The sequence below is a fragment of the Haliaeetus leucocephalus genome, unplaced genomic scaffold, assembly GCF_000737465.1.
Source record: "Haliaeetus leucocephalus isolate CR32 unplaced genomic scaffold, Haliaeetus_leucocephalus-4.0 Scaffold1, whole genome shotgun sequence".
NCBI lineage: Eukaryota > Metazoa > Chordata > Aves > Accipitriformes > Accipitridae > Haliaeetus > Haliaeetus leucocephalus.
Genome location: NW_010972437.1, coordinates 11905128 through 11920046, shown reverse-complemented (window position 1 = coordinate 11920046; position 14919 = coordinate 11905128). Strand labels below are relative to the sequence as shown.

General features: G+C 35.4%; 2 protein-coding genes across 9 annotated transcripts in view; one reads left to right on the top strand and one right to left on the bottom strand.

Moving 5' to 3' along the window:
* Positions 1-7536, top strand: part of PDK1 (pyruvate dehydrogenase kinase, isozyme 1) — a 15516-nt gene extending 7980 nt beyond the window's left edge. For 6 of the 8 annotated variants that reach the window (XM_010566703.1, XM_010566677.1, XM_010566722.1 and 3 more), the window contains exons 7-11: positions 951-1027; positions 1734-1832; positions 2789-2899; positions 4079-4192; positions 4317-5075. In XM_010566703.1, coding sequence (XP_010565005.1) covers positions 951-1027; positions 1734-1832; positions 2789-2899; positions 4079-4192; positions 4317-4457 — 542 coding nt within the window. In that variant the 3' untranslated portion in view covers positions 4458-5075. Of the gene's footprint in view, positions 1-950; positions 1028-1733; positions 1833-2788; positions 2900-4078; positions 4193-4316; positions 5383-7481 lie in introns of those variants that run through there. The other 2 variants (XM_010566669.1, XM_010566660.1) reach the window with 2 other exon arrangements.
* Positions 7537-7613: 77 nt separating this feature from the next.
* The window catches only part of LOC104831222 (neurabin-1-like), a 43331-nt gene continuing 36025 nt past the window's right edge, over positions 7614-14919 (bottom strand). The window contains exons 17-18 of the mRNA XM_010566647.1: positions 10533-10721; positions 7614-9158 (exon numbers count right to left, since the gene is read on the bottom strand). Coding sequence (XP_010564949.1) covers positions 8991-9158; positions 10533-10721 — 357 coding nt within the window. The 3' untranslated portion in view covers positions 7614-8990. The remainder of the gene's footprint in view (positions 9159-10532; positions 10722-14919) is intronic.

Below are 14919 nucleotides of genomic sequence, written 5' to 3'. Positions count from 1 at the left end.
TGAGTTTTGAAGTCCCCCCCCCCCCCCCCCTTTTATTTTTGCTGGGTACATAATTTGTTCTAGATCTTTTGACATCACTAGTCTTCAACATTTATGTTCATAAAGCACTGGTCACTAACACAGTCTGGTTGAGAAATTATTAATTTGTTGAACTGAAAGAACGTTAAGAGCCAGCAGAATTTTCTGAGCAACCTTTCCTTAATCTTTCATATAACGAACGTGTTGCCATGATGTATTTTCTAGAATTTATTCTTTAAAAAAACTTTGAAAATGATACCAGTTTTATAGACAGAATTGTCTGTATAATTTTTGTTACGGTTTCTTGCTAGAAATCAGCTAATATCTAAATGAATCCAAGAATAGGCTGTGCTGTAGTTACTATTTGGTGCATTATAGGATCATAAGATAATTCAGGTTGGGAGGGACCTCAGGAGGTTTCTAGCCTGACCTGCAGGGACAGCTACAAGGTCAGACCAGGTTGCTCAGGGCTTTATTCAGTTTGGTCTTACATATCCTCCATGGATGACGACTATGTAACATCTCTGGGCAACCTGTTTCAATCCTTAACTGTCATGGTGAAAAAGTTTTGCTCTATATGCAGCCTGAAGCTCTGTTATTTCATCTTACGCTCACTGTTTCTTGTTCTCCCACCACCTGAATAGCCTGGCTCTATATTCATAACTTCCTCATAGGTATTAGAAAGCAATTATTATATGCTCTAATCAGTGATGCCACAGTGGGTTTTAAGATTAAATTCTAAAGCAGCAGGCACAGTTGAAAATCTTGAGTATGACTTTTGATTAACATGCAACTTTTTGTCAGATTTCTGTTCAAATTTTCCTTCTCTTGTAAATTCTCTCAACAATACAAACACACATTTTGAATTACTGCGGGAATGAATAAAAGATACCTAGTTTGCTATTTAATTATTTAGACTCTCTTTTCTCCAGCTAAATCACCAGGACAGCCCATGCAAGTGGTGTATGTGCCATCACATCTCTATCACATGGTTTTTGAACTTTTCAAGGTCTGTGCACTTAACCATTACACAATTTTTTTTATACCTCTTTGTTTAGTGAGATTTTATTTGTTTGACTTTTTGAACTTAATTCTAGATAGCAGTGTTTTTGCAAGTGCAAACCTCTTGCTGTTTGACTGCAGGAAGATACCTAAATTGTACTACTTAGACAAACAGTAACCGCACAGAAAATTAACGGCTTTGGAAGATGTATCTCCTTTGCCTAGCCACTGAATACATCTGACACCTTCTGAGTAGACAGCTTTGTCAAAAAACCTTAAAATGTATAAAGGCATTAATTAATAAAGCAAGTGAGAGTAAGAGATAAAATTTTTGGGATACCTTCAAATCTGGTATAATGTGTAGCAGGTCCTATAGAGCTTTTCTCAAGCAGTTCAGTCCTAGACTTTTTTTTATCTTTGTGTCATATTGCATGTACTGTGCATTCTAAAGAAATCTACAAATAAAACTATACATTAAAATATTAATATGTTTGTTCTAAAAAAAATTAAATATTTGAAGTCTGTGTATTCTAATAAACTATATAAATACTGATACTGAATAAACCAGAAATACTAAAAAACCCCTACTCTAAAACCATATACATTTGTCTTGATTCTGAAATATATGATAAAAGTAACTTTCCTAAGTTGATGTTTTAAGATAACATACAAAGTGGTAAGAACAGCATTAAAGTTGTACTTGAAAATTGCAGAATGCAATGAGAGCCACCATGGAACATAATGCTGATCGATGCATTTATCCTCCAATTCATGTACACATCACGCTGGGAAATGAGGATTTAACTGTGAAGGTACCCACTTTTTTGGTTATTTTGATTAGGTTTTTTTTCCCATCACAGGCAGCATATTACTAACTTTAGCTGGTGATCTGGTTTTAACAACAGATTGTATGTGATGTTGTAAGTAAGTAACAAGACCATTATGGAACTTCACATACTGCATCAGTAGGAAAGTCATGAAGAGGTTGCACAGTCACACTGAAGGCTCTGCAGTAGAATTACTTGCTTTTGTCCTGCTCATGTCTTGCCTAGCTTATAAGCAACCACGACTAAAAATGAAGTAGCATCTTTATACAATTGTAGTATCAGTCACTCACATTTTGTATGTGACAATGACAGAGCTATACAGGTGTGAAACAACTGAAAAAAGGGAAACAAACATTGTATATTCAATGCAAATCAAACCTCTCTGAAGTACAGTTTGCAGAGTAATTCCTTCTTTTTCTGTACAACATCCATGTTGGATTTCAAAGACCAACTGCAAGCATTGTCTTTTTTGTAGATCTAACTAAACTGTAGTAAAACAACTCTTCTGACTTACTCCTTCAGCAAGACATTTTAATAGATTGTATTTAACTGGCAGTATTCCTGAGGAATAAAGATAAAAATACACAGAACCTGGCATTTGCTAAAAGGTCTAAGTACTGACTTCAGACAAAATGGAGTTATGAACAAGATAAAAGCAATGCATAATTTAAGTAGAATTTTCTTGCTTCCAAGGGATTATGAATGCTTCTTATGGTAGTATTTTATTTAAATGGTTTGGATAAGGGATGAAAGGGAAGGATTCATCTCTCTCTGGTCATTGTTGTAGCTGAGAGATGGCAATTTAAGAAACCCCATACTTTAATAGGGACAACTTTATATTATGTTTTACCTGAACTTTCTCTGGATCATTGTTTGAGAGAAACTGTCTTTTATAAAAATGTATTCAGGGACATAATGCTACATGTTCCTTCTTGTTCCAGATGAGTGATCGTGGTGGAGGTGTTCCTATGAGGAAAATTGACAGACTATTCAACTACATGTATTCAACAGCACCACGTCCACGTGTTGAGACATCACAAGCTACACCTTTGGTATGCAAATCTTTTATACGTTGTCATCTTGGATGTGTTTAATTGTCACAAAAGAAACCATTTAGCCAAAGCTATGAAGTACTGATTTTATAGATACAACGAGTATCACTGTTTGAATGTTACAGCTTAATTCAAGTATTTTTCTGAAAGTAACTGGAAAATTGCATAAAACGCTGAAATAAAAATTATTTAAACTTGTTCAAGATTCTCTTTTTCTCTACCAAATATAAAGATCGGCTATCTCAAGCAGAACACTTAGCTATGCTGCATGTACTGCAGTAAGGACAGGACTCTGAATTCCTGTTGTGGCCACTGAATGAAAGGAAGAACAATTACAGCAATGATTTTGGATCAAGCCCATAGTTTCATTTGTACTGTGTAGTCAGTTGTACCATCCCCCAGCAAGGATGAAGGTATGCAGATGCGACAGGGCATATGAAGAATCTACTTTGGTCTTGTGTGAACTTAATAGATGCACAAGAAATAAAGCCTTAGCTTTCAGTAAGAAGCTCTGAACAGCTTTCCTGAATTTATTCTCTCACATTGGATTATTCAAAATGTGTTTTTTAAATGTATATAGTGTTCTGAATCTAGATGACTCTGCAACTCACTAAACACTAGATCTTTACAGAGAAGTGTTGTGTATATTCGTTGAGAGATCACCTCTAAAATTTAGCACATAAAAAAAACCAACTTAACACTTCAGGGCTATGTCCTGCTACTACAGACAGGGCTTGATAGAATTTTAGTATAAGCTACAAATTCACAGACATTGTTTCTTGGACCTTTTTTATATGTACTGATGATGAAATGTATCTGACTTAAGTACTCAGCTTTCTTAAGATTAGCAGCTCCATGAGTCATAGGACAGACTCAGTACAGTTTTCTCTAATGGTGTCATGTCTTCTTCAAAAAGCTACCATAATACAAGGAGTGTCATCTAGCAGCCCTGTCTGACAAAGAAAGGAATAAAACAGTTTTCTCATAATCACAATCATCCATGCATTCTTCTGTGTCTGGGGTGTATAATAGTTCTGGGGGGCATAATAGCTAACATTTGAACTCTTTCCCTTACTGTCAAACATCATGCTTAGTTCATCTATTTACTTATTAAGTTAAAACAGAAAACACTACTGGTTGATACAATTAATGAAAATACACTTTTTCCTCCTGGATCAGGCTGGATTTGGTTATGGCTTACCCATATCACGTCTGTATGCACAGTACTTCCAAGGAGACCTGAAACTGTATTCCTTAGAAGGCTATGGTACAGATGCAGTTATTTACATAAAGGTATGATGTTAACACTTTACCATTTTAAATCTGTCAGCAACCCTAACTGCTAATAGAACTCCTTGTTCTGTTACTATAACTTCGATTAAGAAGAATCGTCAGCTACAGTCTTCTCTACTTACAGGCCTTATCAACAGATTCAATTGAAAGACTCCCTGTATATAACAAAGCAGCCTGGAAACATTATAAAGCAAACCATGAAGCAGATGATTGGTGCGTGCCAAGCAGTGAGCCAAAGGACATGACCACTTTTCGCAGTATATAGCTTTTTCCTCAACAGTTCATACGAAGTAGGTATGTCTGTAAAGGGAATTTAAAAGACCTGATTTACACCAAGATGCTGAGCTACATTTGGTATGTGAAAGTAATTTTAAGTGGAGTAACAGCAGGTTTAATGTAATTACTCTTTTCTGGAATTAAGAAAAAAACAACCAAGAAAAACCCCAAACCTCTACATCTAAATTTTAAGTGAGGAGGCCCCAATTAATTTGTTCCACTTTCTATTTATGACTACTTTCAGTAGCTAAGTCAAAGAAGCTGTAATTTCAGGTTTTACAGGGACCAATGCAATCTATATCATATCTGGTGAGAAATGTATTAATTCATATAATTACAAAATTATTTTACTAGAAGAGCTGTTGAAAAAGCTCACCAGAGCATTTTCCATTATACAAATTACAGATCAATGGAAAACTCATGTAAGAAATATTGAGGAGGTCACTGCTATACCTTTGCACCTGTATGGCACTTTCTATTCTTTTGTCTTAAGCATGCTGAAGCTTAATTTTGCAAAGTTAGATATGTTGCCTACACACCTTGCCTACATCAAGGTTCTTTGTAGCTGTAGAAATCACACTTAGGTCTGTAGGGATGAAAAAAAAAAAAAATCAGTTCTAGCTGCTACCACTGGTATAATATATCTCAGGTATGTGGTATCAGTCATATTTCTTTGGTTGTAATGTGAATATTTAATACATGTGAAAAACTTCTCTTGCCGTGATCATTGTGACTTAGCAAATAGTTTTGGCCTGTGTACAGTAAAGATAATGCTGTCTTGCATTTGCTTATATTTCTGTAGGTAATACCAAAACGCAGTATCAATGTTCTAGCCCTAGTAAGATCTCGGATTCGGGTGTGTCAGGTTACAGCTATAAATGGAAACTATTTTAATAAACAGATTTTTAAAATTTGCCTTTAATAGGGCATCTCTATTATTTTGACAATAGAAACTACCTTCTCAGGAGTATTTTAGAAAAAGCGGAATTAACCGTTTTTGAAAATACCTTTGTATTTGTGATGTGCTTCTGGCATTGTTTATGTAGTAACTGGAAGTCACACTATAACATAAATAAGGTAAGCAGAATGTGTTTATCAGTCAAAGGCAAACTGTCAAAACATACTGGGGAAGATAAGAGAGGGGAATGAGTATTACATTTCAGATACAAAGTCCTTCTTTTAATAAAGGATTCAACTTCTTTTAATGCCTATTATGCCAGCTTTGTTCAAATCATACACATCTATGTTGCACCTCCATCCCTGTCATTCCTGAACATTTTAGGAGTGATGCACTTAAAGACACTGAGAACTAATCCTTTTCTCAGTTAATTCATTGCATGTAATTCTGTGATTTTTGTTCTGCAGCAGACATGCATAATCCCGCTTAGAAAGAATAAGCCTAAATTTTGCTAGTTTACTAGCTCTGCATAGAGCAGAAGGTGAGAAACCACAAGTGAAGGGAATAGCTGGTATGTTAGAAATTGAAGTCATGCTATTCTAGTTGTAGCTGAGCCAGATTAAAGATTATCACCTACCTCCCTAGCCTAGTTGTGCAAAACAATAAAATGGTTCTATACCCTGGTCAAGCTAACATAGGTCACTTTAACAGGAGTGATTTACAGAATGGGCTATATATGCAGTTAAACCGATGCTCTGAGGGAGGATTATTCTAGCTTAATTGCCACCACAACAGTACAGTTACCTGCTCCACTCAAGCTTGTGAGCACTTTGAGAGGTCCCTATTTGTCTTCTTTACAAGGATGTGAGGTGGTGACTGGCATACCCTTCAATCTGCATGGCTACAAGTGAGGAGAATCTATAGCTGTTCTCTTCTTCAGCCCCGCAAGAGGATGTATATGAGAAATTCCACATACTGTGAAAAGGGGCCTGTACAAAAGTTAGAGGGAATGCTTGCAGCTATGGCTTTTGCTAAACTAAAGCTGAAAGTTACAGCAAGGGATTTTAAAAACTCATCTCTGAAGCTGAACATTGTAGCTTTTACGCTGAGTTTTTAATCTTCTTTTAACTAACTTAATTGAACTGATTTTAGTAATATCTGAGAACTACAAGAAAAGCTAACACAGTTGGTTTTCTACAGTCTATTATAGTATTTCATATGGTATTACTGAAATAAAACCTCTTTCATGCTCTCAGCTAGCTACCAGTTGAATTCTGATTATTAGAACAACTTGCTGTGTAATTATATTTGTATCCATCTCCTCACCTGCCACCCTGAATGATTGTGGTGAAAACACAAATGTAGTAGTATTTTGGTTTACAATGTTTAACCATGCTTACAAGTTTAATCTTACTTTTGATTTAAATAGAAGTTCAGAAGATAATTTTTGTGTTTAATATTTTCATTACTGTACTGAAGTCATTGCTAGTACACTGGTTAAGTTGAAGTGAATCACTGTAAAAAATTAGTATACTATCTCAGCTATCAAAATGCTGAGATTAATAGTTTTGTATGCAAATGAGCTCAGTCTTGCACTGTAAAATTAAACTTGGTTTGTGTTAACTTGATTTTTTTGAAAGAATCACTACATTTCTTCATTAAAACTATTTTAAAAATCAAACTTTCAGTTGGGTGATTTTGTGGCTTGGTACTAAGCTAGTTCCATGGAGCCAGCCTTCTTGTTTAGCATCTGACAGATGTTAAATGCTGTGGTCTGTGATAATCAATGTTCTTATGCTCAGGTGCCAAGTGAGTTTATCATCCCTGCTGGGGCCTCTGTTTAACTACAACAGCTCTGCGCACAGGCAAACCTTTGAAATCATTATTTCCACTAGTCTCCTTCCTGAGAAACAAACTCTTCACAGGGTGCAATATTCAGTTCAGTAGGCTTAAAGGAAAAAGGTAATACATGGTTGTATCAATATTCTCTCTTCTAGCTGAAAGCACAACAGAGAAAAAAAACTTCCTTGACTGAATTAATCAAAGGGTGGTTTTATGTGTGTGATCCTAAGCATTTGATCATTCCGTACTTCTAAATCCCTTCTCTTTTATCAGTAGGGCAGCATTCCTCTCTGGCTTAAAGTCTGTAAGTTTGGAGTACGAACTGTAAACTACTGGAAACAAAGTAAATAAGTTAAATCTTGACCAAAGAGTTGTTTCTTAATGCACAAACCTGAAAATTGAACTTCTTTTTCAAAGTAATTATTACCAAGATTTTCAAATTTTACTTTGGAAATGCATAGTGTGCAGAAGCATTTCCACACAGTCCTTCTGTTGAAATTCATAAGACATTTACACAAAAAAATAACAACTGTGAAACACCAGCAGTGAAGTTCATTCATTTAATTAAAATGAAAAATAGTCCATAGATTTAAAGGAGAACTTGGTCCACATAAACAAATTATGTAAGTTTTGTTCTAGTCCATTCTATGGTGGAATTGATATTTAAACTAGTCTATGTTTCTGGAATAATCAAAGGAAGTGCTGTTGTAGTATCTCTAGAAAATAGTATGTAAACATACAAAACACCAATCCACGTTCTAAACTATTCTGAGAATCAAATCCTCCTTTAAAGAGAAATAATCTGTAGTCTACAATTGAACATTTAAATACAATGCAGAAACCCAGTGCTTCAGTGATAATTTTTCCTACAATTCTTCCCTCAGTATTTTAAGTTTGAAAAACAGTATAGTTTAAAATTAGCAAATATATAAATTTGGTCCGCAAAAATCTTGTAGCAGGTAGAAAAGAGAAATACATGTATTGCAAATTGATCTTATTCATAGCATAAATCTATAAAACTATGTATTATTTAGGAAAAATAGGTTAAAAAAGATCTTATTTATAGGTTTAAACCTTGTCCCAACACCATACGGGTAGTGTACAGAAAACTTAGTATTATGCTTAGTATATGTAGTTTGTGAAAACTACTTAATACTTCTTGTTATTTTCTCAGTAAGTTGCAACACATAGAACTCAAAAACAATGTGCTACTACAGTGAACTTTGAAAGAAAATCCCAGAAATACAAGAATTTAAACAAAATAATCCATAAATTTGAAATACATGCTTTCTTTTTAAATTAATTTGACATTACCGTTTTCTTAAACTTAATTTTTACTATACATCTTTAGTGGCAACAGATAAACAGACTGTCACAGACTGAATTTGTTGGCAGGATTTTTCTATTGTCCCTCTATCAGATTCAACTCTATCAAATGCTAGTTGACTAATATTGGAATGATTTTTAATACAGTATTCTACTTTTCACAAACATCAATTTCAATGAAAAGGGCATATGAGGTCTTAGAAGCACAAATATTACTTAAGGCAGAAAGTTAAATTATTGTCTATTAGTACAGGCAGAGTCAACTAGGAATAAAATACTGAAAACATCTCATTTTACTGGGTTGTAATGGGGAGGGACCATAATTAAAAAGTAAAAAAACACCTACCATGTTAAACTGTTGCACTTTCCCTCCTCCCTCAATTGTACAACTATATACAAATTTGCTGAACTTCCTCAAGATGAAGCAAGTCTGTGCTAAAATAAAACAGGGTCATTTTAGCAGCTTGATTCAAGAGTGGCTACAACTCTGCCAGTCTTGCGAACTTCTCTCTCCTTCTTTTGAACCTTTTCCTTCTGCTTTTCCAGTTTTTCTTGTGTTTTTCTAATATCCTTAATTTTTTTCTTTATTGTTGATCGGTCATTTTGACTGGAAACTCCCAAAGCCTTTGGGGGGGGAAAAAAAAAACAAACCACCTCATCATTAATTTTTCCAACAGCACTGTCAACAGTGCTCGTGCATGAACAGTTTAAGAAAGTGTTATTCACTTTGCTGGAAGCTAGTCTGTTTATTTGAAAAATAGGGACCTAAGTCCTTAAGAGCATCGTAAATGATCATCTGGTTAACAAGGTAAGTAAGGAAACAAGGGCCTACTCTTGTTCGGTTGTGAAATAACAGCTTCTCATTGCATTTTACAAACAGGTAGACACCTCTAGAATTTCCAGCAAATAGCAAACTAAGTAGTATTCTCAAAATATTTTTCTAGCTCTTTTTATACAAGAGGAATTTATATTCAATAACTAATAAAATTTTTAATATTAAGGATTTTAAAGTGTATTATTAAAAAGTGTATTCAGGAAGTATATGGTATGCTTTGATTTTTAATCAGCAGGTGGCAGTACCCAATTCCAAGTTACAGACAGCACTCGCTCACACTCTATGAAACTCTGAATGGCATTAGGTGTAAATTAAGCTTTAAGCATCAACATCCAAAGTTCCCCAAATAGAGACAGTCATTTGACAGATGAGTAACAGGTATTTCCCCTGTGTCCAAGGAAATACTTATTTAACAAAAATACAGGACATTTAATGTTGCACGTCTGTTCTAAAATGCAGGTGTATTTTGGAGGCTGAAGTTAGACACTTTTTTTTTTCCTCCCTAAAACACTCAAGTCCTACTATTGATCATTAACAATAATTTGCCTTATGCCAGAACAGACAAATGAACCTCATTTTAGTCACACATCTTGGCTGTCCAAAATGCAGTCTGATAATCTAATGAGAAAGAAAAACTGAAAGAGTTTACTAGCACTATAAGGGATACATACCATGTGGCTTCCAGAGGTGAAGTGGCAAGAAAAAGCTCAAAAGATTGATTTAGAATAGATTTTTTCAGCAGGAGTAAAAACCAAAAACATTTAAAAGGTCACCAGATAGGATTTTGAAGAGGAGATGTGAAAAACCCAGATTTCTAAAATTGGATCCTGCAATTCTATGCATTTGAATTGGTTGGATCTTGTTTTGATATGACCTTGTGCTGAGATTGATAGATATATCAAGCCCCTTTAGGGAATTATGCTTACTTTGATTTCCTCAAGATGCAAACAAGGGAGAAATACTTGGTATTATTCTGATTAAAACCGGCTTGTCTTTAATTGTACAATTATTAATTCTCATCTAACTGTATAATCTCCAAGTATTTCAAAAGCAAAACTCTGTCCCTTAAAAAGCCATGAAAACAGACTTTGTAGGTTAAAAATATGTCTGAATAAGCAGTGAAATTCATACCGTTCCATATCTATCCTGGGATATTCACATACCTTTAACTTCTCACTGTCGAGCTGCATTAACTGCTGTCCATCTATGTTCATAGCTGTGAACTCCATAATATACTGCTCCATGTTCATTCCCATTAACCAGTGGCATACTTGCTGGGTGGTCCATTCAGAAATAGGTCTATTGTGCCATTGATTTTGCTTTCCTGTTGTTGTAAATTCATCATCTAATGCCTAACCAATTGAGAAAAGTCACCGTAAGCAATGTTTTACTTGACTATATGTTGAATTCCAGTTGCCAATTGAGTTTGATGAACAAAATGCATTTTTAAACATACTCTAGCTCAAGGACTTAAGTTCTTGGGATCACAGTTTATAGTCAGTTTGCCTAGGAGTTTGCTATAAACAAAAAGACACTACAACATTCAACACAAACTAAGTCAGAAATAGAGAACATAAATGGTTTTCTCTAAGAAATTATATAGCAAAACATTAATTTAAATTTGATGTATCCTAAGAATGAACAAGCTTCCTCAGTCAGTTAAGGTAGCTCAATCCTAATGTTAGATACTGCCTTACACAGACAGCATCAAGAAGGATCAATTAGCACTTCAACTATATTATTGATTATTGTTAAGTGAAGGAAATCCCCAATAAAAGCAATTCTAGTAGTCAGTAAATCTGCTGACTGTTTCAGGTACAGTTTTACTAAATTTGGGGCATTTCTAAAAAGGACTAAACATCCTGTCAACATTTTAAAGGGTCTGCCTAGAAGACCATTTCAGAAACGGAAGAGCTTGTAGCCTTCCACTGAAAATACACTTTGCCAGCTCACAGAGCTTTTGAAGCTCTCTGCTTCAATTTCAGTTGGCTTCTGAGGGGAAAAAGGTACTGCTGTTCATCCTGAAGCACTCTATTACTTCATCACAAAAGAAAAGCTACATAAAACGGAGCTCAGTGTCTGTACAGAAGAAATTCTAGTGCAATACTTGAATCAGTAACATCAGTTACCTGAAGTTTTATTAACTATCCAAAATGATCTCTCACTAGCTCATGACTGAGTACAAGCTGCATTAGATTTGCAGACTGCTCCACTAGGCAGCTTTCACCACTTATCAAAGATATTTGCAAACCAGTAGAAAGTATGCCTACTTTTTCCAGCAAGCCTTACACCTGTCATCTGTAAACAGAAAACATGGAAATAAGCATCTTTCTAGTGATGGATTTGAAATACGAGCCTGTAAGTTTCAGGTGAACAACTACAACTCCCAACCAGAGTGATCTCACAAAATCCAACTCCCTTGATAGAAAATTTGGGAGAGTTGATTAAATGTAACAAAATAATTCTGGCAATTGCAAGTGAAAGATACTGAGACATAGGCCTGTCACACGGTCCAATCATACAGTAAACTGGATCTGAGAGTGCAACATGGAACACACATCTGAGGTGAAACAAATACAATTTTAAATTTCCGATGCATCAGAGGACTACAGCTAATTAGAAACGATTTTGCTTTTCCTGGTCTGTGAAACAAAGGACAGTGGTTACATTAGGAGGTAGCGCAGATAAATAGGAACAGGTTTGTAGGGCAGAACAGTTTGTGCTGAGGTCTTAAATCCATACTACAAGCATTTCAAAAGATTTTTACTTCGGGATAGCTCTAGTCTGGTCACACAGACTCAATGGCCACTAGCAGCTGGAAAGCACCAAAAACACTGTTGGAGCACATCTGATTTGATTTCCAAGATAAATCAAAGTAAGGCAAGCGGGGACAATCAGGAGATTTACTTCAAAAATGAACCCCTAATCCTAATTAAAATGCTTAGGTAGATGCAACAAGTGTGAACACATCCGCCTCCTGATGTGCAAAGAAGAATAGCAATTTTCATAAAATAACAGCAGAGGGCTCTAGAAGAGGTTTTGCTTGAAGTGCTCCATACAGCATCTGTATCAAGACAACAGGGGCACAGTGAGTTTTTTATCCAAGCTATCAAGCTTGAGATGCTTCGTACAGAGAAAGAAGATTAATTGTATAAATTACTAAAGGAATTTAAAAATGCCTGTTTATTTTAAATCATTTTAGGTAACAGTACTCCTCAACCTGATATTGTAATACAAAATATATATTGGTAGCTTTATTTTGTCTCATACTAGCAAGTGTTCATGAATAATACACAAAAAAGGGGAAACTCTTTACATTTCAAGTTTGACCTGCATCCTGCATCTTAGAGTTGTGTGTGGTCTATCAGCAGCAAAAAAATACTAAAATATATATTGCCACATATATATATTTTTTTATATATATCTAACTACTTTTATCCTTTGGGGGTGTGTGCGTGCATCTATCTATCTCTTTTACACTGAGAAATGTGTAAAATGTTTTATTCCAGTTGGAACTCACTCACTAGTTTTATCTAATCTGTGCTAGCCACGCAACAACTTCACTTCTGTAATTTCAAACTGTAAATACTTGAAGAAGATGTACTCCTGTCAAACAAAGAGGCCCAGATTAATTAATTTTGCCAGGGGAATGCAGTCCCTCGACAGAATCTCGGGGGCATTCTGCACCAGTTCCTCCAAGCAGCACGGATTAGAGCAGCTAACAGACTGTACCATGGAGGAGTCCTCCAGACTGAGCTACTAATTCCAGTCTAGGCTTTCAGCATCATCAGTTGCTAATGAAGTCCTCCTACTTCTTATTGGTAAAGACACAACCCTAAAACCAGAAGAAGTTGTACCAAAAACTGAATCTGTGTTAAAACACTTAGACATCCTCTCCTCACAGAAGTGAAGGTGAACAGAAAGATATTTAATGCTGTATAATTTGAATTTTTCACTACTGCACAAAGAAAAAGCACATCTGTAACTATTTTGTTAATAAAAGTGTAGAAGAATAAGATGAAGAACACTGATTTTTGAGTAATGCTTATTGGTCATTAAATAACACCTCTACATCTTTTTTTTTTTTACAATTGTTTACTGTCCTTCCAGAGACAGAAGGACTGTCCCAAGCTGTGTGTACATCAGAGTTACAGTCCCCAAAACAGCCACCACACACACACAAAAGATCAGCTGCAAATTCAGAAAGCAGAACTAAAACTACTTATAAGGTATGGAAACATGAGAAAATCACGTGCTCCTGCATAAAAATGCAGGTGATGCAGAAAGCAAGTACAGAAATACTGAAGGCTCTAACGATAAAATATACAAAACCCAAGAAAACACCAATGCTGTCACACCATTTAACAGATAAAAAACTTTAGAAAGGTAGGAGGGATTACCAGCTAGCTTGCCTTTGCTGTAACCAGCTAGCTGCTAACAACCTAATTCTCACCATGCAGTCACTTCCCCAAACTGCTCATGAGTACCTGCCCAGCAGAAGCAGACTCTTCAGTGCTGCTCCCATCTAGATTTCCAAGAGGTGTTCCCATCTCCTGTCTACTAACAGTTCCAGGATTTCTGGGCAGCATGCAGTAGCCCATTCCTCTGAAAGCAGGGGTTGTTACACTGGCTAGCACGATCCCTGCAGGATATTTGTGAACCCATCCAAACAACAAGCACCAGGTAGAAATTCTACTTGTGAAGGGCTTAAGGATTTGAAATAGCTAAAATTGCTATATGATTGGTTTATTATTTTTTCCTAGACCTCAATGTATACTACTACTACTTAAAAAAAACCCCAAGAACAGAACTACCTATTTTTCTTTACACATATGGCTTTCCAAAAGAGAAACCAGCTCAGTGTTTATTTATCATTATCCTCAGAACAGACCCTGATAACCAATGTAATTACTGAAAAGGTACAAACGACTTTCATTGGTCATACACTTAAGCAACATATAAACTAGACAGAACACTAGAATCAGACTCATCTGTAACAACAACAAAAAAATCATCACTTTACACATGCAGAATTAGTAACGGACAACTTTCATTTGAGTTTTAGGACCAGAAGTTTACTGAAAGTTGTAACACTGATCAAAGAACAATATTCAAGAAGATATATCTTATGATTTATACTGCTTGAAAGTTTTAAAAACACATATTCTATTAATGAATGATTCCATTCAAAAATCTGCATGGAGCACTTGCAATGACAGGTATTAGCTGAAGTTCCTCTGGTTTTCGTTAGATCTATGACTGTTATCTCTGATAAAAATCTGCAAGAAATGAATCCACTACTGAAACCTGTAAACTAGTTATATGATTTTTGACACCCCAGATTTTTATGTTAGTGATTTCATATTTATAACATTGTTTGTAAGACTGTTCCGGCTTTCTACATATTACTGGACTATTTTAAGATTTTCACCAAAGCCTGGTTTAAGATAGCTAATAACCTGCACATTCATGAACCACCATTTAATTTTTTTCTTCAAACATTATCACTACCAGTTTGGCAAGCCCTCTAACTCATTTCTGGAAGATGAC